Source organism: Electrophorus electricus, chromosome 15, assembly GCF_013358815.1.
Source record: "Electrophorus electricus isolate fEleEle1 chromosome 15, fEleEle1.pri, whole genome shotgun sequence".
In the NCBI taxonomy this organism is placed as follows: domain Eukaryota; kingdom Metazoa; phylum Chordata; class Actinopteri; order Gymnotiformes; family Gymnotidae; genus Electrophorus; species Electrophorus electricus.
The window spans coordinates 14,922,131-14,949,992 of NC_049549.1; the positions used below are offsets into that span (position 1 = coordinate 14,922,131).

Sequence of the window (27,862 nt, forward strand, 5' to 3'; positions counted from 1 at the left end):
AAAACACACACAAAAAAGATCCATTAGACATGCTAAAACACATCACAAAAGTACAGTTAATTGTTAAGGTGAAAGAGGCAAGCCATCCGGAGGAGAATATAGTGGGGTTAGTGGAACTCCAAACCCACGGCACCCTTCACTCCAAACCAAGTCACCTCCGCCTTCGGCCGTCATCTTCAGTCGCTGTCAGGTCTGTACAGGTACTTCATCATCACATTGTCCACGTTCTTCTTCCGGTTCTTCTCCTCTTTCTTGCTAAGCGGCCGAGCGGGTTCCAGGGGGCCTCCAGGCACCCTCTCCTCCTCTGAGGGCGAGGGGCGCTTGCTGGGGGCCCTCTTCACGCTGCTCGTGCTTCGGTACGAGACAGTGGACGCTCCAGAGCTGGGGTCCGACTCGGAACTGGACTCCGAGTCGGAGGGGGAAGAGGAGGACTCCACCTTCTTTGTCTTCTTCTTCTTTTTCTTTTTCTTCTTCTCCTTGCCCTTCTTCTTGGAGCTCCTCCTCCCGGGGTCGTGTTCGTCTGAGTCAGAGCTGCGCCCCACCCTCTTCCTGCTTGTCTTGCGTCTGCGGCTGCTCAGGCTGCTGGCGGAGTGCGTGCAGTCGACGGCCGAGGCAGAACGGCGCAGGCTGGATCGGCTGCGCTCGCCGCTTCTGCCTGCTCTGGAGTTCCGCCCCCCGTCTCCTCCGCCGTCCTGCTGGGCCACCTTAACGGACTCCGCCTCCGAGTCCTCCAGGCTGCTGCGCTTGAATGTGATGGGCTTGAAGCTGAGCACCTCGTTGATGGCCGCCTCCAGGTCCGGGTCCAGGTAGCTGCGGTGGGCGACGGGCTTGACGTCGGAGGCGTCAGCCGGGCCGGGGTCGGCGGTGCGGGGCCTCGGCGGCACGGACAGGCTGCGGCCACTCGAGGCCCGGGGGCCATAAGCGTCGCTGAGGGCCATGCTGATGTCGTCGTCGTCGTCGTCGTCACGGACGCCGAAGGCGCTCAGGCGGGAGCTGCGTCCGAGCGAGGTACGCGACTCGGCCCGGCTCACACTGCTCGGGGCCAGGCTCGTGGGTGATCCACGATCCCCCCGCCACTCTTCTAGGCGGGACGCGCTCCGGCGGCGGCCCGGGGTGCTCACGCTCGACATGCCATCATCATCCAGGTCCAGGCCAGCGAGGCCGGTGTAGGCTCGGCTCGGGGTTTTGGAAAACACCGACTCCCTGTCCAGCTCCGACCAGCGGCTCTCCGTGCTCTGCCTAGCTCGGCTCACATCCGAGTAGGCATGTGAGACAACGGAGGCCCTGTCGTCCAGATCGTCACCCTTCCTCCAGGGGCTCACCGAACGGGAGCCGGCAGCGCGGCTCCTGCGGAATGTGGTGAGATCCTGGGAATCGCCCTGCTCCTTGAGCGAGCTGTAGAGGGCGCTCTCGTCTCCTTTGCCGCCCACCGATCCGTTTAGGCTGGAGCGTTTCCTGTAGCTGAGGGAGCTCATCACAGACATGGGCCTCACCTCGACCTCCTTCGCCTGCTTACCGTTCTCCTTCCTGTCTTTAGACTCCTTTACATCATATCTAGATGAGGAGGCGGAGTCAGGGAGGAGGAGAGAAACAGCACCAAGGGAGCAAAAGGAAGGAACAGACGCAGAAATGAAGGTGGAGTTCAAGGAGAAGATGAGGGACAATTATGAAGAACTTTAAATCCGCGTTCCGCCCAAAACATAGCGTGCGACACCTAACAAGCAAGACTTTCTGGAGGAATATAGTTTCTGTCACCTTATCACAGTGGTACTCATCATGGACTTTTAATAAATTACCGCTGTAGCTTTTCTACCTTGTCTGATAGGCCTACTAAATAACTCATTTCCCAGTTACACTCCTGCTGCAATCCCGATAAGGGAGTGATAAGGGTTGAACTCCCCTTTGAAGCATGGCCTTAGCTGACAGGAACGATAGAGGACAGGACAGGACAAAGTTTAATGTGAATGCCAGGGGAAAAAAAAGGCAAACTGAAAAAGAACCACAATGTATTGGACTAAGCAAAAAAAATCCAAAAGGGATCTTTTTTTAATATGTGTCAAAATCAATAAACAAAACACTGGTTCTCTTGGGTTCCGTCCTCGAGATCGGTTTCAGGCAAAAATAACTTGGTTAACTGCACAAAGAAAGGGATTTGCTTAATTATATGACACTTTAATTGTCTTTACATAATGATTTATACCTAAAAGTTCAGGAGAACTGATGAAGGAATACTGGCATAATCCCAGCCTCAAGTCTAAGCATTCCACAGGGAGCGGGATCAAAAGACATTTAAAGCTCCAAAGTTTTTAAAAGTTGTGAGGGGCTCAGGAAGGAGGTTTAAATCTTTTGGAGGCGAGACAAACGCAGGGTAATCGAAGCTGTCAGCCAGCGGGCTCAATCTATTAACGTGTGGGAGAGGGGCGTAGGTACGACAGCCAACTGGCTGGCAGGCTCGTCAATAAATCCGCAGAGGAGGCCTGCAAAGGGCCTGTAAAGACAACTGTCATCAAACCAGTGGCAACGAGGAGGGAGAGAGAGAGAGACCCTGCAGCATGGTGGGAAAACCTCCACCAGAGCTCTTCCAGGCCTGTTGTTTTTTTTTGTGTGTGTGCATGGTGGGCTGGGAAGGGGGTTGGGGGGGGGTGTCGCGGCACTGACCTTGAGCCTTTCACGCTTCCGTCGTCCGACAGGTTCTTGGCAGAGCCCTTGTTTTTCGACAGCCACGACTTCACGCCGTCCACGCGGTCCTCCGCACCGGAGCCGGAGTCCGAGTCGCCCTCGCTGGGAGGACGGGGAGGAGGAGGAGGAGGAGGAGGAGGAAGAGGGGAGAGAGCGTGAGCGATACAGTAAGCCTTCAGCATGCACCGTTAGTGTGGGGGACAGGTGAGGAACAAAGAGCTACGCAGCACAGACACAACAGCGCTGACACATGCACTCTGCCATTCCCTGTGTTAAGAGCCACTGGTCACTGGGAGAGTCTGCCTGTGAGGGCTGGCCCTGCTCTGCCAAACTGGGTGAGAGGAAACCATCGAAAATGGACCTGATAAATATTAAAAGGGCTTCCTGATTTTTTTATGTAGTTATCTCACTAAAAGAGCTTATAATAATTTAAGGAGAGTCTTCAGGGCGCAACTGCAATATTCCTAAATGACAGCAAAATGGTGGCAGCTAGCTATTTAGGAATAGATTTATAGGCTGCCAAAAGCCTATCAAAGGAACATTAACAGCTCTTTAATCCAGACCCCCCGATGGGCCACGAAAACAGCGCGTAACCCTGTACTGTCCACACCATGAAAATGATCTGAAGGATTTAGAGCCACACAGAATGACAGATCAGAATGACGATGGACCGCCCTGCATTTCAAGTAATGAGCTATTCCCAGGCTCCCTCATAGCAGCAGAAGAACAGAGTTCCTGTATCCAAAACCTGATCCAGAGTTGGAGACGAAACAGCAGGTGGGTTAGATGAGGGTGGGAGTCAAGCCCTGCAGAAAGGCAGCTGTCTAGGAGCTGGAGCCGGAGCCGGCCTGGTGCGCTACGAGGAGTGAAAGGAAAAATCCCCTACAGTGGTTTGTGAGGGTCTAGAGTCACTAGGGGACCTGTAGTTACCGCTGCTCAGCAGATGCCGAACCACGCTGTTGGAGGACGGAGGATCAGACAGAAGCCCTCACCACATGCACATCTCGGGCCCCCCACCACACACACGTCCCCCGACTGGGCACGGATCGGCCGGCTCAGTGCTGGGTCCGTCTGCTCATGCCTCGGGCCCAGATAAAACATCACCATTTACGTTTGGCTGGATTTGCAAGTCAGTGCCGCCGTGCCTCTTCCGATTAGCCTTATCCTTCACTTTCACCAGGAGCCTGGAAGAATCCAGGGAGGAGCGGCGGCTTCGATTTGGAGCGAGACGGGAAATGGGAATCCATGGCGGGGCCACGGCTCGCGGCTCTGCTGCATCAAGTGGGATTTCCGTGATCAAGCTGCAGTCGCCCTCTTCGGTCACGGCGGTCAAACACCGCCGCAGAACGAATTACAGACCGCGCTGCAGTGCATCACATGCATGCTGCGAAAACAAATGCCAGCAGCCAGACTCGAACACACGTGTCCTCACGTGAACCCGTTACACACTCGCAGAACGCAAACACCATGCAAATAACACTAAAGGTTAACCGCATGCACACAGCAGAGTAATGGGGGGTGAGCACGAGAACGCGTCAAACTCCGAAACACATCCAGCAGACTGAGGAGCATGCCGCACACCCCTCCCTCCCTGGGGAGCGCAGCCGTGGTTCAGGCACACGCCCCTCTGGGGCGGCCCCTCCGTGCGGAGGCTCAGACGAGACTCTCTGCATGCGCGTACCTCCAGCCAGCTCTACAGCAAGCGCTAGCTAATCAGGCACTTACACAAAGTGTCACACGCAATTTATGCCCTTGACCACGCATTAGTTAAGCTGCGCGACGTCTCACGTGAGCAAACAGACCCCTGGGAGAGTGGGGAGAGGGACATTAATTGTCTGTGACATTGGGCCTCTATTGGTTGTACATCTCTGTTCAACTCCATTACATTTATCATTAGCACATATGGATCTCTCTGGGCTCTGGGGCCCATATTTGCTCATGCATCTGTTAAAGGTGCTCCCAGAGATATGACTTCTGTGGAATACTTCAGACGACTTATGAAGTCTTCTCTTATAAAATAACTTGAGTAATATTTATGATGTTTTGATGTAAAAATTAGTTGGGGGGGGGGTATCTTAGCTTCTCTTAATTTCATAATTGTAAGTCGCTTTGGATAAAAGCGTCAGCTAATAAATGTAAATACAAATATGTAAATTTTATGTCTGCACTCATTTGGACTGAACAAGCCAGATTTTAACAGTTCTATGTACTTTACTCAAAGAACATCTAAGCCTTACGAGCAGAGGAGTTGCTACCAACACGCCAACTCGTTCAACGTGATGGGAACGTAGCTAAACATTTAGCAACGTATCTGTAGCACGCTGATGAAAAACACTTCAAGCGGTGCTTTCTTTGCTCTGATCAATGGCGCAAACCACCGACAGCAAAGCTCATTCAGTACCGACACATTTTCATACAAACCAGAGAAAAGGTTCTTGGAACTTATAAGAGGTTTTAAAAATGGAAAATGCAGTGAGAGGTGGTCCGTGCCGATTCAGAGCGCTCGCTGTGGGATCAGGCTCGGTGCCAGGGGCTGGTACTGGCACACAATTTCAGGGGCTTTTTGAGAACTATCCATTATTTAGTTCGCCTAGCTGAAAGATTGATGAGGAACACGCCCTCCTCTCTCACTGTCAAAGGCTGTAGAGTCCCCGGAGCAGGACTGTGAAATATTCAGCACACACAGAGACAGACAGACAGGGGATAGAGAGAGAGAGAGAGAGAGAGAGAGAGAGAGAGAGAGAGGTGGCCCGTGCTCCTGTTTCGACATGGTTCTGTAGCGTCTGGTAGACCTGCAGAGAGGACCGGAGCTCCGGAGGACAGCGGGGGGGGGGGGCAGAGCATGTCCTGAACCCACAGATGGTGCAGCTGGGTGGGGGACATACACACACCCAAACTGCTCACACTTACCTGCCGGTGGACAGGTACCGAAGTGCTTGGACAAAGCTTATACTTAAGCATGTCGTTAAGAACACAGCAGGGAGTGTATTTTGGGGCGCATGCGTGGCTGAGGCGGTCATGTTGTCAGTGGAGCGGCAGGCAAGCACTCTGCAGAATGTGCTCCCATGCAGACCTGCGTGGGAGGTAGGGGGTGATGTTAAGGGTCATGTCCAAGGAGCGTATTGCAGGATCGCTGAGGCCTGGTGGTCTCAAGCCTCTGAACTATTCAAATCCCACAGCCATTAGGAGAGTAGAATGCGCTGGGTGTGCACCAAGCAGGCCCACTGCCTCCAAATGACACGGATACTGCAATATTCTCCTAGGAGAGTCCAAACCAGGTTAAAGGTCAAACGCGCTGCTCGGGCTGCTCACGTTCGGTTCTTTCGTTTCTGATACTTAATCACCATGTCCTGTAAACTGGGGGTGGAAGATGGACAAGAAAACACACAAATAAACAACACGTATGAAAAAGGAATAGAGAGAACAGTGAGACAGGCACAAGTCCCTTAAAGTAACAGAAGAGATGAGAGAAGCTGGGGGAAGGAGGGGAGGGGTTTAAGATGGCCACGCCCAGGATCTCAGCTCCGCCTTACATTTCAATATTTATGGTGCCTGGTGAAAAGGATTCCAATGGTGCATATACACACACACACACACACACACACACACACACAAACTCCACTCCACACACTACCTCACTCAGCACCTTTTATCCCTAGAAGGCTAAGCCTAAAGAACCTTCTCCTCCTTCACCCCAAACAAGACACACAACCAACAGGGCTCAGACAGACTCAGGCAGCAACAAGAGAGAGAAGCTAAACCAGCACAGATTACTGCAACTCCACTGGTGCGACTGTAAACCAGCGCAGATTACTGCAACTCCACTGGTGCGACTGCTAGGGGAGCTCGGCGCATTAGAAAAGCCAGAGCAAATAACTCGTACGTGGCCTGTTCACAAACATGGTGCCGCAGCAGTGGACCTGAGTCACCTCTTTTCCTGTATGTCGCCGGGGTGGGTAGATAAACCCTCCCGTGCTCTATGGGAGAGAGAGCGAGAGAGCGCGAGCGCAAGAGAGAGAGGAAGGAGGAGGAGGAGGGAGAGCTGAAGGGAGTGATGGAGGGAGAGGCGGTATGGGCCAGAGGGCGTTACCTGTTGATGAGATCCTCGTTGTCGTCACTCTCCATCTCATCCTCGATGGCAGCCTGCAGGTCTCCGATGCGCTTGAAGGCCAGCTTGAGGTCCGCCTGCAGGCTCTGGTTTGCCGCCTCCAAGCTCTCGATGTCCAGCTCCTGTGGGTGATGCGACAGAACGGCTCCACTTCAGACGGGCCTGGCAGACACCGGCGGGCGTGCTGGCGTGCGGGCGTGCGTGCGGCGCTCACCAGCTCGTGCTTCTTGCGGCTGGCCTCGGCCTCCTTCTTGGTCAGCTCGGCCAGCTCCTCCTTCAGGTCTCGCATCTGACGCTGCAAGCGCTTGTTCTGCTCGCGCTCGCGGCTCTCGCTAGTGCTGCGCTGGTCCCGCTCCTCTGTCAGCTTCTCCACGCTCTCCTTTAGCCGCGACACGAGACCCTGGGGCGTGTCCAGGCCATGACACACGCAGGTGCGCGCGCACACACAGAGAGAGAGGGGAAAACGAGCAGGTCATCTTAATGTGACTGCAGGTGTGAGTGGCCTGTAGGCTGCAGCATGTCTTTGGAGAGGATTAGGTGTGGATCCAATGGTGTTTAAGGAAATGTGTGTTCTACACCAAGTAAGTGTCTGAGCCCCGGTTGCTTCAAAGTTCTCAATGAACTATCACAACTTGTGACTTTGTGAAGTGCACTCTGTTGTGAAGAACAGAGGCCACATTAATTACGCCAGAGTCCGTGTTCAGAAAACAAAAGAGCCGTGATCTCTGCTTGGCCCTGCGTCTGACGCTGTTTGCTCTAGGCTCAGCGGGTGCAGCCTAAGAAGCACAGAGGTGGCTGGGTGCCTTTACAGTCCAGCTTTTTTTTACTGCCAGCTTACTGACCTCTGCTACTTGGCCTGGTTAGTCCACACACAGACATGTTAGGTAACACACACACACACACACACACACACACACACACACACACACACACACTTGTCCTTCTGACTCACCTCCAAGCGTTTGACCTGTGTCTTCTCAAACTCAAACTTGCTCTCCATCTCGCGAATCTTGGCCTCCTGCCTACTGAGTAGAGACTTGTCCACCATAGACTGCTCCTGAAACTCCAACTGACTCTGCAGAGCTGTGAGCTGACAGGGCACAGAGTGTGAGTTCTCTCTCTCTCGTACACACACACACACACACACACACACACACACACACAAAAGAAACACAACACAAACACGCACACCAAAAGCCCAAAATGCGAAGCCTAAGATTCATCTTTATTCCAGTAGTCTTGCTGTGGGCTCTGAAATAAATGGAGCTACCTTCAGAACTTCTCACTGTTCTGACTGAGTGGCCACTGGGTGCCTTGTCTGTGGCCATCTTTAAAAGTGTTCCTCTGCGCTGACCTGGCCGAAATGCTGCATCGGACGCTTAATTACCCCATGCCTCGAATCTAATATTCAAAAGCCCCCTCGGCCTCCCTGGACTCCTGCTCTCCATGTGTGAGTGAACACTTGGCTAGTTCCAAATGCACAGGGGACTTCAGAGCTGTGAGTAATGATTGCCTAAATATCGATTTCAGTGCTGGCTTCAGTTTGGAGGTTTGTTTTAAACTGCACAGCTTCCAATTTTCAAACAAAAACATGGCCCGCGGTGTCCTAACAGAGCGCCGCGGCAACAGGGGAAGAGCGCGGAGCAGGCAAGTTCTCCACGCACTCTCCCGTGCTTGAGGCATCCGACAGCAGTGGGGGGACGCAGTAACGCCAGCTCTGCAGGCGCTTCTGTCTGTCTCGCCACCCAGCTGAGAGAACACATCTGGAAATGAGGGTCAGATTATCCGTGCGGACGCCTGCCGAGGGGCAGGGTAGGATCGTTATCTTCTGCCTGTGGCGTTCTGGAGTAACGGCGAGAGCCAGATTTCGTAAGCCTTGACCCTATCAGCATGGATTTCGCTCTGGTGCTCAGACACAGGTGTGAGCGGCGGAGCCATGCGGGCACTGCCCGTGGGCACTCCCAGCGGGTCCCGGCTGCTTACCTTCTCCTGGACGTCCTGTTTCTCCTTCAGGGCCTCCTCCAGCTGGGCCTGCAGCTCGCTGGCCTGCGCCAAGTTCTGAGAGCACTGGACGAGTGTAGGGGGGTGGGGGATTTGGGGGGCAGAGGAGAGGAAGGCAGTCAGTCACCGGTACCGTGAGAGGCAGGGCCCTTCCTCCAAGCTCCGTGAAAAATGGCGTGAAATGACACGGTACCGCACAAGCGGGCGATGCAGAGGAGACATGGAGAAGACAGCGGGCAAGACGCAGCCCGGCGCGCAGGAGCAGAGGCGCACAGAGAGCGTGCAGAGGAAGTTCTCTCAAATGTCACGGCAGAGGGTTTCCCGCCCTCGCCGGAGCTTGCAGCCAATCAGCTCTCACGTTTGAACGAACGCAAATTTAAACAAATAATCTCCTCCGGCCGAACAAGCCGAGCTGCGCTGCTAATCGTGGAATAACATCGAGCACAGTGACTCCAAATGGCAAGAAAAGGAGCCTCCTTCCCCGCTTCATGTGCACGTGTGCAGGGGCCGGTCTAGCTTTGTTCGGCAGGACCGGAACACTGAAATGTAGCAGTAAATCGTATCGGGCAATGACAATGGCTCACGTGCTGCCAAAACGATCATGAAGTGCAGCGCTTTCATACGATGCAAAATTGCAGCAAAATATTTTGCGGGCCGGCTGCTTCTCTGACACCTTCCTCCCCTGCTCCTACGACCACGGCATTGTAAAGACTGCAGAGCAATTCCCCAGTGAGCGTCATTGTGCAGACAGGCTTTCAGAAAATAATAACTCTAAAAATATGCCATGCAGCTGGGGACCAGTGCCATTAGACAGGGCTAGTATGTGGCCCGGCGGGATCCAAATGGGGACACCAGGCTGCACCCACACCGAACCGCGGTTTTGGCATGAGTGAGACTGTGCGTCTATGACGTGGGGTGTGTGTGGGTGTGTGTATGTGTTTGTCTAAATAAGTGTGTGCCGTCACCTGGGCAACAGCGGCCTTGTGCTTCTTCATGAGCTCATTCATGTCCTCCTGGTCCTCCTCCATGCGGGATTGCAGGTCGTTCTTCTCCCTCTGCACACGGCTCAGCTGCTCCTCCAGCTGGCAGGGACAGGAAACACAGGCCGGGGGGGGGGGGGGGGGGGGTTGGGGAGGAGGAGGTGGTGGTGAGCGGCTTTGCTTTGTCATTCCTCCGCATGCGGCTGCTGACGGAGCCCCTCGGAGCCCAGGACCGGCACAGTCGCCACAGCAACGGCCTGTTCAGAGCGCTGCCTCCCTCCCTGAGAGCATCTGAGGTCTAATTCCCTGCAGTAATAATTACTTCAGCACTGCAATAAGGCGATCTCTGGGGAGCGAGGCCTGAGTGTATTAATAAGGGGTGAAAAATGTGGCTATCAGAGAAATGTAATGAATTCGTTAATGCAGAAGGGGGGGACATAAAACGCATTTCCAGGAGCGGGGCGGTCGCGGAGGGCATCTCGCGCCCCATGCCATGGCGACACATGGGTAATGGCCTGGGTCCGTTCCCATTCACATTCCCCGTCGCGTGGAGTGGGAGCCTTTTGGATTACAGTCGATTGGACAAATGACACTTTAATACTGACAGCCAGACGCAGTAAAACGGACAGCAACGGAGCTTTGGTAAATGACACCATAAATAGTTCATCATGGAGTGCTCCGATTCCCCTGCAATTTTACAATGACACTTCCTTTGTTGTAAAATATAATAAGAGTAAACACTTTATGGCACTACAAAGAAGCTTCAAGTGTGCAGTAGAATGAGTCATAAATCACGGCTTTTGCAACGGGAAAGAAACCAAAGCGAGGCTATTCAGCGCGCCTGTCGCTTCTCGATTCCGCACGCATCTGGTTCCATGTTGTCCCAAATCCTCTTGTCAGAAGGATATGGGCTGAAGGATAAAAACAAGATAAGTTGTCGAAGCCATACAAAGCGTGTTTTAAATGACAAGACGCTGCACAGGCAAAGCGCGTGAGCAAACGCATCTTTAAGCTCCCCCACCCGGTCTCCTCCGCTGACAGGCACAGGATGTGAGACACAGCTCCTAATCAAAGCCCCCCCCACTGTCTGTCTGTCTGTCTGTCTGTCTGTCTCCTCTCCTTACCCCGGACATGCACAGTCCGAAAAAAATCAAACACCTATGTAATTCAAAAGGGCCGTGCACCACAAACCTACAACCACACACCTAAACCCTGAACAGCACAGCTAGCCTCAGCGCCTTTTCTTCTGGTTGGTTTTGACAGCCGCGTATGAGCTATGAGTTTGGGAGGGTGGGGTGGGGGGGGGGGGATCCTCTCTAAGCTGCAGAATGCCAATCGACGCCTGTTATCACCATATGACGGCGTGGCGCTATAACAGAACCGGGGGCCCTGGGGACTAGGCTCCTGATTGGCTGCGGCAGCAGCTAGTCCACCACACCACCATGTCGATACGATCATCTGAGCTAAACAATTATGGGAGCTGCGTCCCATACACAAACAGCCCGGGTGTTCAGAGAAAAGAACACCGTGGCAGGGCACAATTTCAGGTCCCACGTGCTGCTCAGGACCGTGACGGCTGGCGAGGAGCCATTTTGGATGGATGCCTCCAACCTCAGGATTAAGCCCGTCCCCCCCCCGGCACGCTCGCCGGCTCGCCACCAGCAGGCGGTGGCGGTGAGCCACGGAGAGGCGAGGAGCAGCGTGCCGTCTGCGGTCGGAGGCGCAGCGTTTCGGCGTCCTGTCAGGCAGCTCCTCGCCTCAGGAGTTCTAAACAGACGTGCTGGAATAACAGCAATAAACACAAACAAACAAACAAACAAAGGGCATCCATCTCCTGTACCTTAGCCACCTCCCACCTGCTGCTGTGTGAACTCAATTACAACCCTGCGATCAGGCAGGAGTGGAGAGCTGCCCGTGACGGCATTATTAAAGAGTAATGGTATTTCGGGGACGATATGTCTTGCTCAAATTAAGGAAGGAATCGGAAACATTCCATTATGGGTGGAAATCATTTCCCTGTTGTAAATAATTAAACTGTTGCTGAAGGTGAATGAGGAGGAGAGGTGTGTGTGTGTGTGTGTGTGTGTGTGTGTGTGTGTGTGTGTGTGTGTGTGTGTGTGATTTTTCTGCTGCTTCATTTCCTAAACATGGGAGGGATGGATGTTTTTCTGCCTCTCTCCAAAAGAGCCGCTGGGAGTGTCTGCACTCACTGCCTGCTTGGCTTTGGAGATGTCCTCCATCTGAACATGCAGGTCCTCCAGCTCCACCTCCATGGACTTCCGGGCCTTCACTGCCGCAGCACAGGTGAACTCGGACTCTTCCAACTAGAAAAACAAACACGCGCACACACACAGCCCAGAGAGCAGTCAGTACTGGGGCGTGCAGCATGTCCAGGCCTTAAGCTGGCGGTGGGACAGCAAGCTGCAGAGACCTGGTTTTTGAGCTGGGCGATCTCCCTCTTGCTGGGGGCATTGTTCTTCAGGTGGTCCAGCATGATCTGGGCATCAGCCAGCAGGGCTTTGGTGCGCTTCAGGTCTTTACGTAGACGCTTCTCCGTTTCCACGTCTCTGTGGCTCACCTGAGAGACCCACACACACACACACACACACACACACACACACACACACACACACACACACTAGTTAAAAGGCAACAGATATATGAGTGGGTAGGTCTCTGTCAGGACCTGCACTCATGTAAACACACATACACTTGTACCAGTCCTGGCCTGGGACCAGCCGTGTCTCTGCCTCACACACACTCGGGCTGGTGAATCCGACTGAGATTTGCTTCTTTCTATATTTGCCGTAAAATGTGACACTGTAAATATTTTCAACAAGAAAGGAATTTGATCCTTATGTTAGACATGCATCTACGCCAGAAGCTGGTGCTCCATCTGTCCCTCACTCTGCTGTCCCGAGCAGACGTTCACCTATGAGCTTCATCAGTTCATAAAAGCTCATACAAATTAGCAAACACAGAAAACAGCTAATAAACATGATTGGATTAGATTAAATGTGCGTGTGTGCTGGCATGGTTACATACCTGGTCTTGTGCGGTCAGCAACTTGGCCTCCAGCTCTCTCCTCTCCCTGAGGACCTTCTGTTTGTCTTCATACTCCTCCTCCAACTGAACCTCCATCTGCTTCAACTGCACACACACACGCATGCACGCACGCACACACACAAACACACACGCACGCACACACACACACACACCTAGAGCACGAGCACAGCGCTTAACAAAAAAAAACAACTTTAAAATAACGCAGACGTGGTCAACTGAATGCTACTGAATATCATTTGACACCACTGATCAAGAAAACCATTTTTCACTGGGAGTTTTTTTTGAAAAAAAATGTGTGCAGGGCTGTGATTGCTGATACAGGCTACACATGGGCTCTGGTCCGCTACACCACTGACATTGTTTTCACTGTGAATAAGTCATGAGCACTCTTGCGCTGCAGATCAGGGATCTGTGTCAGCTTGTAACACACCACTGGCACTAAGACAACAGTGCTTTAACCATGGCTCTGTTTGTGTGCGGCAGTGGGCCCAACAACACACTAATAATTCTCAAATGACACAGTTAACTCAGGAACCGTGTGTCTGAAGCACCTTCTTTCATTATGGTACCTTGTAGGTGTGTGTGTGTGTGTGTGTGTGTGTGTGTGTGTGTGTGGGGCAGGTGCTTTGGGTTTTTGTGTGTCTATATCTAACCTTATCAAATTACAATGAAACCAGTCAAATTACAGGACTGCATTTCAGAGATTGAAATTGTTGTACGCATGTGCGACAGTATACACTAACACCTGTTGCTTCCCTGCACCACTCTGCAGTGTGCACCCTCTGAGTGACAGCGTTGCTAGGAGGAAGATAATTATGGGATGTGCTGTGCTGCTTGCGTGATTGGGTAAGTGGGGAGTAGGAGCGAGGTCAACCATGCATAAACGAAACTGAACCGCAGCCACGCAAATTATACGTTAACACAATCTTCATTGGGTTGGGCTCCAACTGTAGCCCCTGGTCTGGCCGCTCTCCACACACACCCCCACACACACGCACACCTACACACACCCACACCCACACGCACACCTAGACACACCGTGAGCCTGCAGTTGTTTATTATTCGTGCCGTTACTGTTTACCGGTGATGCACAAGAGCACTAGAAGTAAACAACACTCGTCTGGAAACAGACCCGTGCCCTCACAATCAGTCTCTGACATGTGCTGACGATACAATGTTCTATGCTGATCTGAGGCCAGATGTTGTTCCTCCTCTTTTTGTGTTCGAGGTGGGCTTTCATTCACAGAAAGCCGGTCCTGGATCAGCCCGAAGTGGAGGGACAAACGCAGAGGGAGTGGTACCTTCTTGCTGCAGGATTGGCGGATCTCCTCCACCTCCTCGTCCTTGTTCTCGAGGTCTTTGGCGTGGGTCTGCCTCAGTCGCTCCATCTCCATCTCCAAGCGGAGCTTGGCCTGCCAGGGGAAAATATCAGCATCTCTGCACATCTCTGAGCTGGAACATGCATGGGTTACGATACACACTCTCAGAATTCACATACAGACAGGCAAAGAAACAAGTGACTACCAGACAGATGCTACTTTTCATGCAGACTGCAAACGTGGGGACTGGACACTTCCAAATATGAAGATAACAGCCAATTTTGCCCACCGTATTGCAATTATGCAAGGAAGATTTGCATTATTCATACAGGTAATAAATTAAACATAAGCCACATGCATGAACTCCATGTCTGTAAGTGGATGATATGTAAATGAAACAATTCCCTCCACAGCAGGAGTGCTGCACACACTCAGAGTATACACCGAAGCCGTTGGGTGTGTATGTGTCCGTTTGCATGTGCACCTGTTCCAACATCTGAATAGTGCCGGCCTGTTCGTCGAGCTCCTCCTCCTGATCTTTCACCTTTGCTTCCAGGTCACGAAGCTGCTTTTTGACCTTGGCCAGCGAGGCCTCGTCCTTGGACTCCTGAGAGTTCAGATCCTGGAGCTCAGCCTCCATCTGCTCCAGCTTCAGGTTGAGGGCGCACATCTCCAGATCTTTGTCCTGACAAACGACATGGCCGGTACTGGGTTATAACACACAAACACACACACACGCACGCGCGTGCGCGCGCGCGCGCACACACACACACACACACACACACACACACACACACACACACAGGAGTGGAGGAGAGACGTATGTAAGGCAGGAGTGAGTGGCTCTCTGTAATGGAGAGGGCAGCTGCTGACCTCCAGTTGCTGTCGGAGGCTGAAGGCTTCTCCAGTCAGCATGTCTTTCTCTCGACTCAGCTTCTCGCGCTGGCTCCTCTCTCTCTGCACCTCCTCCTGTGCCTGACTCTGCTCCAAGTCAAACCTGCACACGCGCACGCGCACAACCGCTAAATTCCCACAGCCAAAAGTCCACTAGCAATCACTGAGTGACTGTCGGTGAAAGCCAAGCTGAAATAATAAATAATAAATAAATAATAATAAAAACACTATGCACTTCCAAACTGATAAAGAAAACAAAAAAAGAAAAATGAAGCTGAGAAAGTCTTAGTGCCCATATGATGTGTGTGTCGGGTGGTGTTGGGCTGGGGCATTCTGATTGGCTGGATTGTGTGAGTATTTGGTGTTGGTTGGTTGAGGAGGCCTTAGGAGGAAGCTCTCTGGCTCATCCCCTCTCTCTCTCTCTACTGCTCACACACAGTGGAGCTCCTACAAGCTGTCTCCTGTCCCCCCGCCCTTGTGCCGTCTCCGCTGGCCCCACTGTAGAGGTCAGCACTGTGGGACTGTGTGGGTGCCCAGTGCAGTAGGCAGCCCTTCACTCAGCGTGGTGCCAGGCATGGCCATGGAATAAGAGCGTGGAGACTCTTATTCTACAGACTGGCACACCCAAGACACTCTGCAGCCTCTAATCACTGCTAACCTTCTCCTAATCAGTCACTTGATCAGTTCCTAAACCTTCTTCTCTTATCCACTACTGTGTGTTACATGTGCTGTGGAAACTGACTGCAGCCAGCGGGCCCAGAGCCAGGACCTCCTACCGCGCACACAGCACACTTGCTCCAGCGCCACTACCGCCAATTATGAGCCTACGAATCTCCCTCTCACACACTGTCCACCCCTTCCTGAAATCTAATCTAATCCACTACTAATCCCAGGACCTCTGGTGGTGTCTTACAGCCTGCGTGACTACTTTGAGATTGTAGGTACAAAGCACTCCTGCCCTGCTGCAGACAACACACTAACAACCATTACCTTTCCACCTTCACATCGCTTTAACACCCTGGCGAAAGAAAGAAAGAGAAAGTTAACCTAACTGGCTGACCACGTGCTGATAGCTGCCTCACTGTGTGCCTGAACAAATCCCCACTTCAGACACAGTGCCAGCTGAAGTGGATTGCTTGCTTTCTGGAGGGTGTGGGCTTGTATTCTGGAGGGTGTAGGCATGTGTTCTGTAGGGTATTCTGGAGGGTGTAGGCGTGTGTTCTGTAGGGTATTCTGGAGGGTGTAGGCGTGTGTTCTGTAGGGTGTAGGGGGTGTGTGTTCTGGAGGGTGTGGGCGTGTGTTCTGTAGGCTGTGGGTGTGTGTTCTGTAGGGTGTAGGGGATGTGTGTTCTGGAGGGTGTAGGGGGTGTGTGTTCTGTAGGGTGTAGGGGGTGTGTGTTCTGTAGGCTGTGGGCGTGTGTTCTGTAGGGTGTAGGGGATGTGTGTTCTGGAGGGCGTGGGCTTGTATTCTGGAGGGTGTTCTGTAGGGTGCAGGGGGTGTGTGTTCTGTAGGGTGCAGGGGGTGTGTGTTCTGGAGGGCGTGGGCTTGTGTTCTGTAGGGTGTGTATGGGGGTGTGTTCTGTAGGGTGTGTATGGGGTTGTGTTCTGTAGGGTGTGTATGGGGGCGTGTGTTCTGTAAGGTGCGTATGGGGGCGTGTGTTCTGTAAGGTGCGTATGGGGGCGTGTGTTCTGTAAGGTGCGTATGGGGGCGTGTGTTCTGTAAGGTGTGTATGGGGGCGTGTGTTCTGTAAGGTGTGGGGGTGTCTTCTGGAGGGTGTGCATGGGGGCGTGTGTTCCGGAGGGCATGGGCATTCTGGGCGTTCTGGAGGGCGTGTATGGGGGAGTGTTCAGGAGGACGTGTATAAGGGGCGTGTTGTAGATGGCGTGGTGCTGGGAGGGCGTGTGTTCTGGGAGGCGTGTGTTCTGCAGGGCGTGTATAGGGGCGTGTGTTCTGGAGGGTGTGGCTTACTTCCTCTGCTTCTTCTCCAGCTCGTGGTTGCGGCTCTGCTGGCCCTCCAGGTGCAGCTTGGTGTCCTGAAGCTCTGCGGTCAGACGCTGGCATTTCTTCTTCAGCTGCTGGGCCACCCTCTGCACCTCCTCATTGTCCGCCTGCAGGTCTGTCAACTGACACACACACACACACACACACACACACACAATGATACAGACTATGTGTAGATGGTGCTTGAATTTGCACTTATCCAGAGAGAGAGGAGGCTATCAGAACAGACTTAACTACTCATTTCGCATGTTTACGTGTGTGTATGTGTGTGTGTGGTGTGTGGAGTGAGCAGGAGGCTGCAGCCTGCTCTAAAGAAGCAGTGTAGTAGAGGCCTATGACTTCGTTCCACCTCTAGGACACTGGGCACCTGGTATCAGTTATATGATCCATCCTTACTGAAGCAGTGGTGTTGGGAAGACGATGGAGATAACAGCAGGTGTGTCGTGCGTGCATGTGTGTGTGTGTGTGTGTGTACGTGTGTCATGCATGTGTGCGTGTGTGTGTGTGTGTGTGTACGTGTGTCGTGCATGTGTGTGCGAGACCGACAGCCTCACCCGTCTTTCCAACTGCCTCTTGCCCTGCTGCTCCACCTCCAGCTTGTCCTCGAACTCCTGATGCAGTCGCTTCTTAGTGAACTCCACCTCCCGGACCGCGCGTGCACACTTCAGCCTCCACTCTCCCCCTGCGCAGGCCCGCACACACACACACAAAAAACGCCCACCCAAGCACACACGTAAACACAGACATACATCCACCCACCCATGTGCAAAGACACATATACAAAATCCCCCACCCAAACAGCACACACACACGCGCACACACACACACACACACACACACACACACACACACACAAATTCAATTTACTTTCCTACATCACTCTGTGCACGAGTTTGTTTGACTCGGAGCTGAATAAATCCAGACAGTGTGTAATGAAATATCAATACCCCCGGCCCACACCCACCCGTCAGTCCTACGTCACAGCTCGGTTTTTTAACAGGACGAATGTCTCTGACACCTTCCCTTACATTCATCTAGTAAACACTATGAAGATCCCATAGGCGCTTTAACAAGTTTAACAGCACCATGAGGCGTGCAGCCAAGTCCAGATAATCGATAGCAGAGCGAGTGGAGCGGCACGGGTGCGGGATGAATTAGACGCATGCGGCTCAGCTCAACCATTCGGTAATCAATCATGGGGCGTTTAGCAGGCAGCGGGAGCAGCGAGGTGCGCACCGGGGGCCTGTCTGACATGCACGGGAACATCAGTCCTGCTCAGTCCAGCCACTAAATCACACCCATGAACATGCTCCGTGAACATGCGCCGTGAACGTGCTCCGTGCCTTTCCACAACCTCCAAATCAGCTGGTACTGAATTTACAGCCAGCTCGTGGCCTGGTACTGTCCAAACAGGCATGGAGCAGTGGCCTCTATAAAACGTCCATAGAAATGTTTCTTTCAAGGAGAGAGAATGAGAGAAAAAGACATACAGAGAGAGAGAGAGACTGATGTGTAATGTGCTCCAGAGCTATGGCCCATTTCCATAGAAATAGCCTAATAGCTGCTGGCCAGGAGCTGCACCTGATCCTGGAGATTATTTTCTCATTTGTCTGGAGGTGGTGTGCTGAAGGGAAGGTGGCCCACCTGAAGTCCATCTGTAAACCCACTAATCCACAGGCCATGTGAGCCAGGGGCCGCCAAGCCTGCCCAAATCCCCCCCCATCTGAGCACTAAACACAGTCCACGTGGAGTGGGGTGTGTGCGTCTCGGCTCAGACCTCGGCTGCCTGTGCAGGGGTCTAATATCTCGCTTTCCCTTCACCAGTTACTGCCTACATGTGTAGCACCCCCATTTCTATGGAGTAAGGACATCTGTGTTATAGGTGGATGGTGTGTTTGTTGGGAGTGTTTGTTTTGCTTGCGTATGTATGTGTGTGTGTGTGTGTGTGTGTGCATGTGCATGCCCTAAACAGGAAATGATGTCACTCGCCTGAGTCATCATCCTCCATCTCTCCGTTGAGCTCAGATGCACGCATGAGGCGAGACTCCATCACCTCCATCTCCAAGGACTCCATCTGCTTCTTCATGGAGTCATACTTGGTCTAAGCCACACACACACACACACACACACACACACACACACACAAGCAAGCAAGCAAGCAAACAAGCAAACAAACAACTCATCAGCTCTACTGGGAAATACTCAGACCATCTGTTCAACGAGACCAGCAGCTAGCTCCTCATGAATAAGCCCAGATGTGTACATACCAACAGAAGACATAAACCACAGTACCTGTCAGTCTCTCTCCCTCAAACACACACACCTTATATACGCATGCATGCACAATCACTCCCAGTAAACACATCTGCTATCAAACCATTCAGAAGAATAGTCCAGGCAAGGTGTTCCTACATATATTATCGTATCAAAGTTCACTTTGCTGTAGTGTGTGTGTGTGCGCTGATGGTACCTGAACCTGAAGCTCCTTTTTTATTAAGGTCTTTTTATTAGTTTTAATCAGTTTGTTGCAAAGAAAGGAGAAAGACAACAAGAAAGAGGAGCAAAGACGGAACCCCACAAACCCCAACATCACCCCATCACCCCAACATCATATCACCCCAACATCACCACATCACCCCATCACCCCAACATCATATCACCCCATCACCCCAACATCACCCCATCACCCCAACATCATCACCCCAACATCACCCCAACATCACCACATCACCCCATCACCCCAACATCATCACCCCCACATCACCACATCACCCCCATCACCCCATCACCCCAACATCATATCACCCCAACATCATCACCCCATCACACCAACATCATATCACCCCAACATCACATCAGCCCAACATCATATCACCCCAACATCACCACATCACCCAATCACCCCAACATCACCACATCACCCAATCACCCCAACATCACCACATCACCCAATCACCCCAACATCACCACACCACCCCAACATCACCCTGACATCCTCATATCATCACATCACCCCAACATCATCACAGCTGCAAAGCTGTAATATATCAGCAAGCAAAGTAAACACAGCTGAGCTGCAACAGTGGCAGCAGTAACAGTAGTTGTAGTGGTCATAAAATAATATAATCCAATATGCAGAGTCCATCTTTTCCACATAAGTAGTAACAGGCTGGGTTTGTTTCTATAGTCATACAATGCAAGTAGTACACACAGTGATTAAACATACACACAATGATAAACGTAGGCAGGGAAGTACCTGAAGCTCCTTGGTGTCTTTCTCCAGACGTAGTCTCTCCGAGGTCTCGGACTCCAGCAGCTGAGAGGCTGATTCACCCGTGTTCCGCTCATCAGCCAGCTCCGACGACAACTCCGTGATCTGAAACACACACAAGTTCCATGACCTGAAATACACACACTCCAGCTCCAGCTTGGCCTTCCACGAGCTCAGCCGAGTGGCCCGCCAGCCACTGTCTGTGAAGGAGCTCATCGCTGCAGCCCGTGTAACAGCGCCTTCTGATATCAGGGCTGACACATTTGACACACGGTTGCTGGCTTTCCAGCTATGTCATGGGAGAGACTCAGTGCTGGCAGGGGTGTGGTGATATGTGTTGGGGTGTGTTTGGAGGGGGTGTGTGCATTGTTTCATGCGTTGCTGAGACTTTCTAAAAATCCAGTGTCTCATTCTGCAGTGTGTCGGTGGGTCTAGAGGGCCCCAGCCCCCACAGAAATTTGACTGGCTGCCACTGGTTCCCGCATCCCCCCACCACTGAAGCTGGCAATTGATATGATATTAGGATGTCAATCACAGTGTGTGTGTGAGACTCATCCTGCTCTCTGCTTGTTGGGGTGTGTGTGTGAGACTCATCCTGCTCTCTGCTTGTTGGGGTGTGTGCGCGTGCACATCTCACCCTGCTCTCTGCTTGTTGGGGTGTGTGCGCGTGCGCATCTCACCCTGCTCTCTGCTTGTTGGGGTGTGTGAGCGTGCATATCTCACCCTGCTCTCTAAGCGGTCCGTATTGAGACGTAGCTCATTGCGCTCCTTCTCCACCTTCTCCAGCTTCAGCTTCAGCTGCTGGATCTCCTCCTGAGGACAGACAGACAGACAGAAATGGGAGACAGTCACACAGAGAGGGGAGACATGTAGGAATTGACAGGAGACAGTCATAAGACACTCCGACAGAAAGCTCACAGTCAGACAGACAGGACACAGACAGACGGGCAGCTGATTTCAAAGGACAATTCTGAAGCCTGGCAGAGAACATCATGAGAGACGGGTGAGGTGAGACAGCATGAGGAAGACGCTCTGAGAGGTAGCTCCACCCCTTTCCTCAGCATGTGGGCTCGGTCTTGCCTGCAGCCCCGCCTCTTCCCAATCCCACCTCCACCCTCATTACCTTGGCAGAATCTGAAGCACACTCGGCTCCCGGTCCTGTCTCTGGAGAAGAGTTCGCCATGCGCAGGACGTTCCCCACACAAACACGCATGCATACACATGTGCACGCACACACACACACACACACACACACACACACCAAGCACTGTGGATCCTTGCCAACGCAGTCCTCAGTTAGAAGAGAAGCTGTGTTTGATCCAGTATTTGGGCCAGCTCAAAGAGCTGGCAGGCCAAAATTACACAGGTAATGTAAGGCCCGCGCATGCATGCGCACACACTCTTCCACCAACGATGGGACTGAGCCAACGCAGCGGAGGCAAGAGCCTGCACGCGTCAAGGAGCGGCTGGGCCGGCGCCGGAGGAGCGGACACAGGATTTACTCCCGGCTCCGTCGCCATCACCAGCCAAACTGGGGACAAGACTTACTGACTTAGAGTGTCTGGAGTGGCTAGAGGCGACATCACAGAACGAGAGACAGACGCATACGAGCAGAGGGGCAGAGACTGAGAGTCAGGGGGGAGAGAACAGGAGAAACATAACACCGATCCAAGATGAGCGAGAGAGAGAGAGAGGACGAGATAGAGAAAAAGAGATAAAGAAAGATGAGAGGGCACAAGACACACAGAAGGGGAGAAAGAGAGAGCAAGAGAGAGAGAGAGAGCACGAGAGAGAGAGAGAGAGAGAGAGCACACGCTGGCCTGACGTACGTCTTTGCCGCGGATCTGCTCCTCGGTGAGCTGCACCTCGATGAGGGGCCTCACAGTGGTGAAGAGCTTCCACCAGGGCCAGTCCTTCACGCCGCGGTTCTTCTTGATGTTCTTCTGGATGCAGCGGATGGCCAGGTCCTGGATCTGCAACAGAGCAGCGTGCGGGTGAGACCCTGGACCCACGCGAGGCAGGACGGCGGCCGAAGCAGTGTGGAGAGAGGCCCGGGAATGCCAGGGGAGTGAGCAGCCACCAAATCCGGCCCTGGAACGCAGGGAACAGCCGGGCAGGACAATCGCAGGGAAGTGCCTCTGAAAGGCTCCCAGTCAGCATCAGAGAGCAGCCGCCACAGTGGTCCAGGCTTGGGGCCTGCGCCATGTCCAGAAGCCTCGTTAGTGCCAGTGTCCGGGGGCTCGCGGGCGCGTGCCTCGCACACAATAAGCTCTCGGGCGAAGAAGTGCAGACTACAGAACCCAGCGCCGCCGTCACAGACGCAGGTCTCAATAACCCAGAGGAGCTCAAGTCCCATGTCAATAAGGCTTGGCAGCTATTTCTAAAACCTTATGAGATTTCCAACTGTCTGTCTGTAGACTAACAGCCCCTGGCCAGCATATGCTCGGCTCTGGCCACATCCAGACACGCAGGGGGCAGGAGTGGGATGGAGTGAGTGGCGTCCGCAGGTGCTCTCTGAGAGCCGGCGCAAACCACTGGCGGCCAGGTGGAGCGTGCAGTAACACCGTCCACAAGCTCTCCATCAAGTACACAGCTGATTCACAGCAGGGGTCCTACATGCCACCCCACAGGCACCAAACCAACGAGTTAAACCAGCTGGAGGAATGGAGACAGGCAGGTAGATCGCTATATGTCAGTTAAGCAGTTGATGGGGCAGAGGCAGTGGGATTTGTCATGGGCTGATGGATGACAATCTGATGTACTTGTGGAAAATCCAGTTGAGGGGGGGGGGGGGGGGAGGTTGGTGTTGGTGGGCTCTCGCCTGGAGAGCAACGGCAGAACGAACCTGAATTTTAGCCCCCATCAAGAGTGCATCATGTGTGCAACTTAATGTAATGAAAAAACGTTGCAGGCCTGTGTCTATGGAATTAATGGCTCAGCGATTATGCAGTATTAAATGCAAGTTTTAAATAAGTGTTAAGTATAAAAGGTCAAATCCAAATGACCTCTATAATTGTAGGCGCTAAAGAGCAAGGCCTGAAAGATAAAGGACGTAACGGGACTCACCTTCCTCTTCTTGAAGGCCTGCCGGGAGATGAAGCCCCTGCACGCCGCCTGGAAGAGCGTGAGGTTGCGGCGGGTCTGCAGGTCCCTGCGCTCTTCCAGTTTGGCCAGCACGCCCGCCCTGAACAACACCTGCACACAGGGCGGAGGGGTGAGGCTCGTCATGAGGCTCGGCGAGCAGCCGGAACCGCTGCACAAGCGTACAGGCACCGTACACCTCTACACGCCCCCTAAGCTCTTTTAATATGAACTGCATGAAATGTAAAAACACTATATAAAATAAACAAAACTGCAGTGATGAATACACTAATGCTAGTGAATCGGTTTTCTTTCCCACTTCCCTTCGCACGCGAGAAGCCAGCCCGTTTCATATCAAGGACCTGCTTGAGCCGGAATTTTCCACTGAGACAGGCCTGTGGGATGGAGGCGGACCCGTGTGGGTGTGGAAGAGCCTTCCTCGTTTATTTCCTCTGTAATCAGGGCCAAGAGAAAGCAGACAGCCCCCAGCTCTCTTCTTCTCACGATCCTCTCCCCACACCCTAACCGCATTAGCATACCATCAGCATACTAACCTCATTAGCATACCACCAGCATACTACCCTCATTAGCATACTATCAGCATACTAACCTCATTAGCACACTATCAGAACTAATTGGCGCAGGAAGCCTTGTTTACAGGGGTAGTGTGGCGGGAGCTCAGGGCGAGCGAGGCCGCTGGAGAAGTCCTGAGCACCTGCGGATTCAATTACTCAAGATTTGCGCCGACGGCATCGGTCGCCTGGTGATCACGCGCTTTTATCCCGCGCCCGCTACACAGCGCCATCTTGCTCGTCAGATCAAAGGCGAAGGGCCGTCTTTGAGCCGATTACGGCCAGCGTGCGTGCACTGCCCTGGTGCAGGGGTTATGGAAAGATGCCATATTGATCGGTGCTGGCCATGGCCGAGCCGGAGCCTGTGGCGTTGGGCTCCCTACCCCACCTACGCTCCCACCCTCACCGCGCTGCGGGGGAGCATAAACCACAGCACGTTTACTAGGCGCTCTCCCAGCCAGAGCCCCCCACGCAACAGAGTGGAGCTTCTCAGTGTGTTGCCTGTGAGCTGGAGAAGTTGTCTAGGGGCCAGTGAATATGAGCACTAACACACTCACACTCTCACACTTACACACACTCTCCACACTCAGATAAAACATCATAAGGTAGATGTTCTTCAGCTCAGGAGGAGAGCAGAGACAAACTGAGCATCCTTTCCCAATGCTAGCGAAGACGTTCTGCAGACGACAACCTAACAAAGACTTCCTTCCGTGCTTTCTTCTGTCCAGACTTACGCTGGGTTGTTTACAGACTAGCAGCCCCCCTGCCCCAGGTTCAGCTGGGCCTCAAGACATACTCTTACAGAGCTTTTTTTAGCTACTGTCAGATGAAGGCAACAGCGATCACACCTTTTCAGCTGAATCACGGCGCAGTGTGAGAATGACGACTGATGCGTGCGAGACCCGCCTTCCTCCGTGCTGAACAGCGCATCACAACGTCTAATTTACTCTCATTACACTCAACGCACACCTGAATATTGAGAATACGATTAATTGCAGTGTGTTGCATCACACTAAAGACAAAAACTGTTTTTAACTCAATAAAAAGGCTGGTGCCATTTCTTCGTTTGTCCCCAGTTTTTTTTTCATTTCCCTAAGATTCTAACTGCGTTCTGCACTGCCAAAGAGAAGGTAAGAGACCATTATAGCAAATCCCATCATCCTGAAATGTTTCTTAGAGGACGCTGTATAGTTACGGACTGCTGACAGCCACGTTCAGGAATGCTGATGAAACCACCGAGCAACACAGGTTGGGGTTGACGTTGGGGTCAGCGATTGGCAGGCTGCGTGGAACGGGTGCAGTGGGCCGTGCCATCGTGTACAGACAGCTGAAGGTCAGCGCAGCCATCGGAGCAGAAAGGCTTTGTTATGCCTGCCATAGAGGCATCTGTCGCTGCGGCCACGACCCCAACCCCCCGGGAACGATATGTGTGAGGATAAACAAAGCCCAGCGGAGAGAGGAGAAGGCGGCATTTTGTCTCCCGGTAAGAAGTAAAGAACCGAGCCAAACGGAAGCTGACAGGGCGGAGTGGCCAAGCGACTGGGCGAATATCACGAGGTTAAATTCCGGCTCTCTCCGCCAGGGCCCGGCACCGAGGAGCTCCAGCCCACAGCTCCTGCCACAGGGGCTACTGCAGTGCCCTCCGACCCCTCTCCACCAATAACAAATCCATGCAGCACACCAGGCCTGAGCGATAGTGGGTCTAGCTGAGAAATCTACACATCAATTAGCGTCACCGGGATTAGAGCGAAAAACAATATTATTATCTTGTTGCAAATGTGGCCGTTTTCTCGGAGCCGCTACACTGCATAAGTGATCTGCTGTACCTCACTGGGAGAGCAAGGAAGAGTGAAAGACAGTGAATCTTAACTCTGGGGGAAAAAAAAAACAAAACAATATTACAGGATAAAAACTGGTTTTGATTTGTGTACAATAGTTGGATTTTTGACAATACCCGTTTAACTTTTCAGCCATCCATGCCAACACGCTGACAAGAGCAATTAAAATTCGGTGGGCATCAGACAGAGATTTTATTTTTATTTTACATAACACAGTTAACACCTAAACAAGTCAAATGTGTTTGTTTGGTTGGAAACCGAAATATTGTCAAACTTGTGCGTCGGCATCTTTCTTCTGGACAAGATCTCCTGTGCTTCACTGGCACGTAACCCAGCATTCTTTGGCAGACTGAAAGTCCACGTTTATATATATAGTTAATTAGCGATATTGTATTTGTATGTCTTAGAATTAAATGCAGTCTTTTCTATTGTATAAATGTTTAAAGCAACCATACGTTAGAATGCTTGTACAAAGGGAAAGATTAAAAGGGAGGAAAAGCCATTATAAAAATCATGCTGCAGTGGTATGTGATAGAGAGCATCACAGTGATACTTCGCTTTATATTGGCACTAATTAAAATTATTGCAATATTCTATAATATCAATTATCGGCCGAAGACTGCCATTGACCTCGAGGTGACCCAGCATCGGCCGGGTTCTGGTTCTTCCTGCGCTGGCTGCTTAACACACTGCTTGCGTTATTTTGGCCCGAGGTCCGTTACGTTGTAGGAGTTGAGCTAAGACCCGCTTTCACGCAGAGGCAGGGCTTCCCCATGTCCCCGGCACATGTCCCCTCGCTGGTCCCCTTTCCTGGACGCTGGGCCACACGACTGCTGTTCGCGGGCACTCGCCAAAGGCAGGGAAGCCCAGAGCAGAGAGGCGTCGCCTGCCAAGGCCCCGCCTTCCCGGAAAGGTGGAGGCTGCGGTTTCAGCTCGGAGCGCGGGGGAGAGGCTCTAGTAGAAGCTTCCAAAGCCTCGTCAAGGCCACGTGCGCTTATCCGGCGCGGCAAACACGGCCTTGCAGTTGGGAGAGCTACAAGGTTCCAGTATTATAACGACAACGGCATCCACAGCTCAAGCGGAAACAGAAACACACACTGATATTTCAGTGACCTTTTGACCTTCCCCCAATCGTTTCCACTGGGAAACTGTGGGAATCAGCCTGTCTGAGTGGCTTAAGAGGGAATGAAACGACTCGGTAATCTAAACGGAATTGAGAGTGTCTGCTGCAAACTGATGCCTTATGACAGCAGGCTCAGTATATAGGCTCTATACTCCAGACGCTGATCCGTAATATGGGCTGGCTTAAAACATGTGAATTCATCCTACCTGAAGATTAATGTCACTACTGAAAATACACACTTGAAAGGCGGGATCTAAACTTTTGTGATACTGCTGAGGATTTGATAAGTGGAGTTATTTTTAAAGCTGTTTTTTGAACAAACTTACTAGAAATATAATAAACAATGTAAAAGCCTGTGTGCGTGCATGCATGTGTTTGTTTGTGTTTGTTTTGTTGTGTGTGTGTGTGTGTGTGTGTGTGCGCGCGAGCCTTTGCATGTGCGTGATCTGTTTTAGAAAGACACTACTCACCCTGCTCAGGCCCATGTGATAGCTGCTCTTCTCCAGCTCCAGAGACTCCAGTAGCTCCTCCACAGCCTGAAGCACGCACACACACGCACACACACACACACACACACACACACACACACACACACACACACACACACACACACACACACCGAGAAATGAGCACAGAAAGTCAATATAGCATTCACCTCAGAGCACATGTACACACACACACACAGAGCAGAAAGTCAATATACCATCTGCCTCAGAGCACAGAGAACACATACACACACATACATACACAAATGCACACACACACACACAACACAAACACAATGTCAGAGCACAACAAAGCTCCATGACAACAGTATGTTGACGGGGCCCTCCCTCTCTGTGTTCATATCCCTTGGGTACTCTCAGCCAGAAATACCATCTCACCGTCCTGACTCTTCGCTGCGGTCACCTACGAAAGCTCGCTTTGTG

At 52.3% G+C, this 27,862-nt stretch overlaps 1 protein-coding gene across 13 annotated transcripts in view; it reads right to left on the minus strand.

The window, feature by feature from the left end:
* Nucleotides 1–27,862, minus strand: part of myo18ab (myosin XVIIIAb) — a 70,423-nt gene that overhangs the window by 1,044 nt on the left and 41,517 nt on the right. For 10 of the 13 annotated variants that reach the window (XM_035534226.1, XM_035534219.1, XM_035534220.1 and 7 more), the window contains 22 exons: nt 27,404–27,469; nt 23,386–23,514; nt 22,149–22,292; nt 21,043–21,132; nt 20,305–20,424; nt 19,038–19,149; nt 17,603–17,730; nt 17,016–17,170; nt 15,027–15,150; nt 14,638–14,838; nt 14,136–14,246; nt 12,814–12,918; nt 12,200–12,346; nt 11,979–12,092; nt 9,754–9,870; nt 8,771–8,854; nt 7,740–7,877; nt 7,002–7,187; nt 6,770–6,909; nt 5,992–6,036; nt 2,659–2,781; nt 156–1,554 (listed from right to left, as the gene is read on the minus strand). In XM_035534226.1, the coding sequence (XP_035390119.1) occupies nt 177–1,554; nt 2,659–2,781; nt 5,992–6,036; nt 6,770–6,909; nt 7,002–7,187; nt 7,740–7,877; nt 8,771–8,854; nt 9,754–9,870; nt 11,979–12,092; nt 12,200–12,346; nt 12,814–12,918; nt 14,136–14,246; nt 14,638–14,838; nt 15,027–15,150; nt 17,016–17,170; nt 17,603–17,730; nt 19,038–19,149; nt 20,305–20,424; nt 21,043–21,132; nt 22,149–22,292; nt 23,386–23,514; nt 27,404–27,469 (3,957 nt within the window). In that variant the 3' untranslated portion in view covers nt 156–176. The remainder of the gene's footprint in view (nt 1–155; nt 1,555–2,658; nt 2,782–5,991; nt 6,037–6,769; nt 6,910–7,001; nt 7,188–7,739; nt 7,878–8,770; nt 8,855–9,753; nt 9,871–11,978; nt 12,093–12,199; nt 12,347–12,813; nt 12,919–14,135; nt 14,247–14,637; nt 14,839–15,026; nt 15,151–17,015; nt 17,171–17,602; nt 17,731–19,037; nt 19,150–20,304; nt 20,425–21,042; nt 21,133–22,148; nt 22,293–23,385; nt 23,515–27,403; nt 27,470–27,862) is intronic. The other 3 variants (XM_035534229.1, XM_026997696.2, XM_035534227.1) reach the window with 2 other exon arrangements.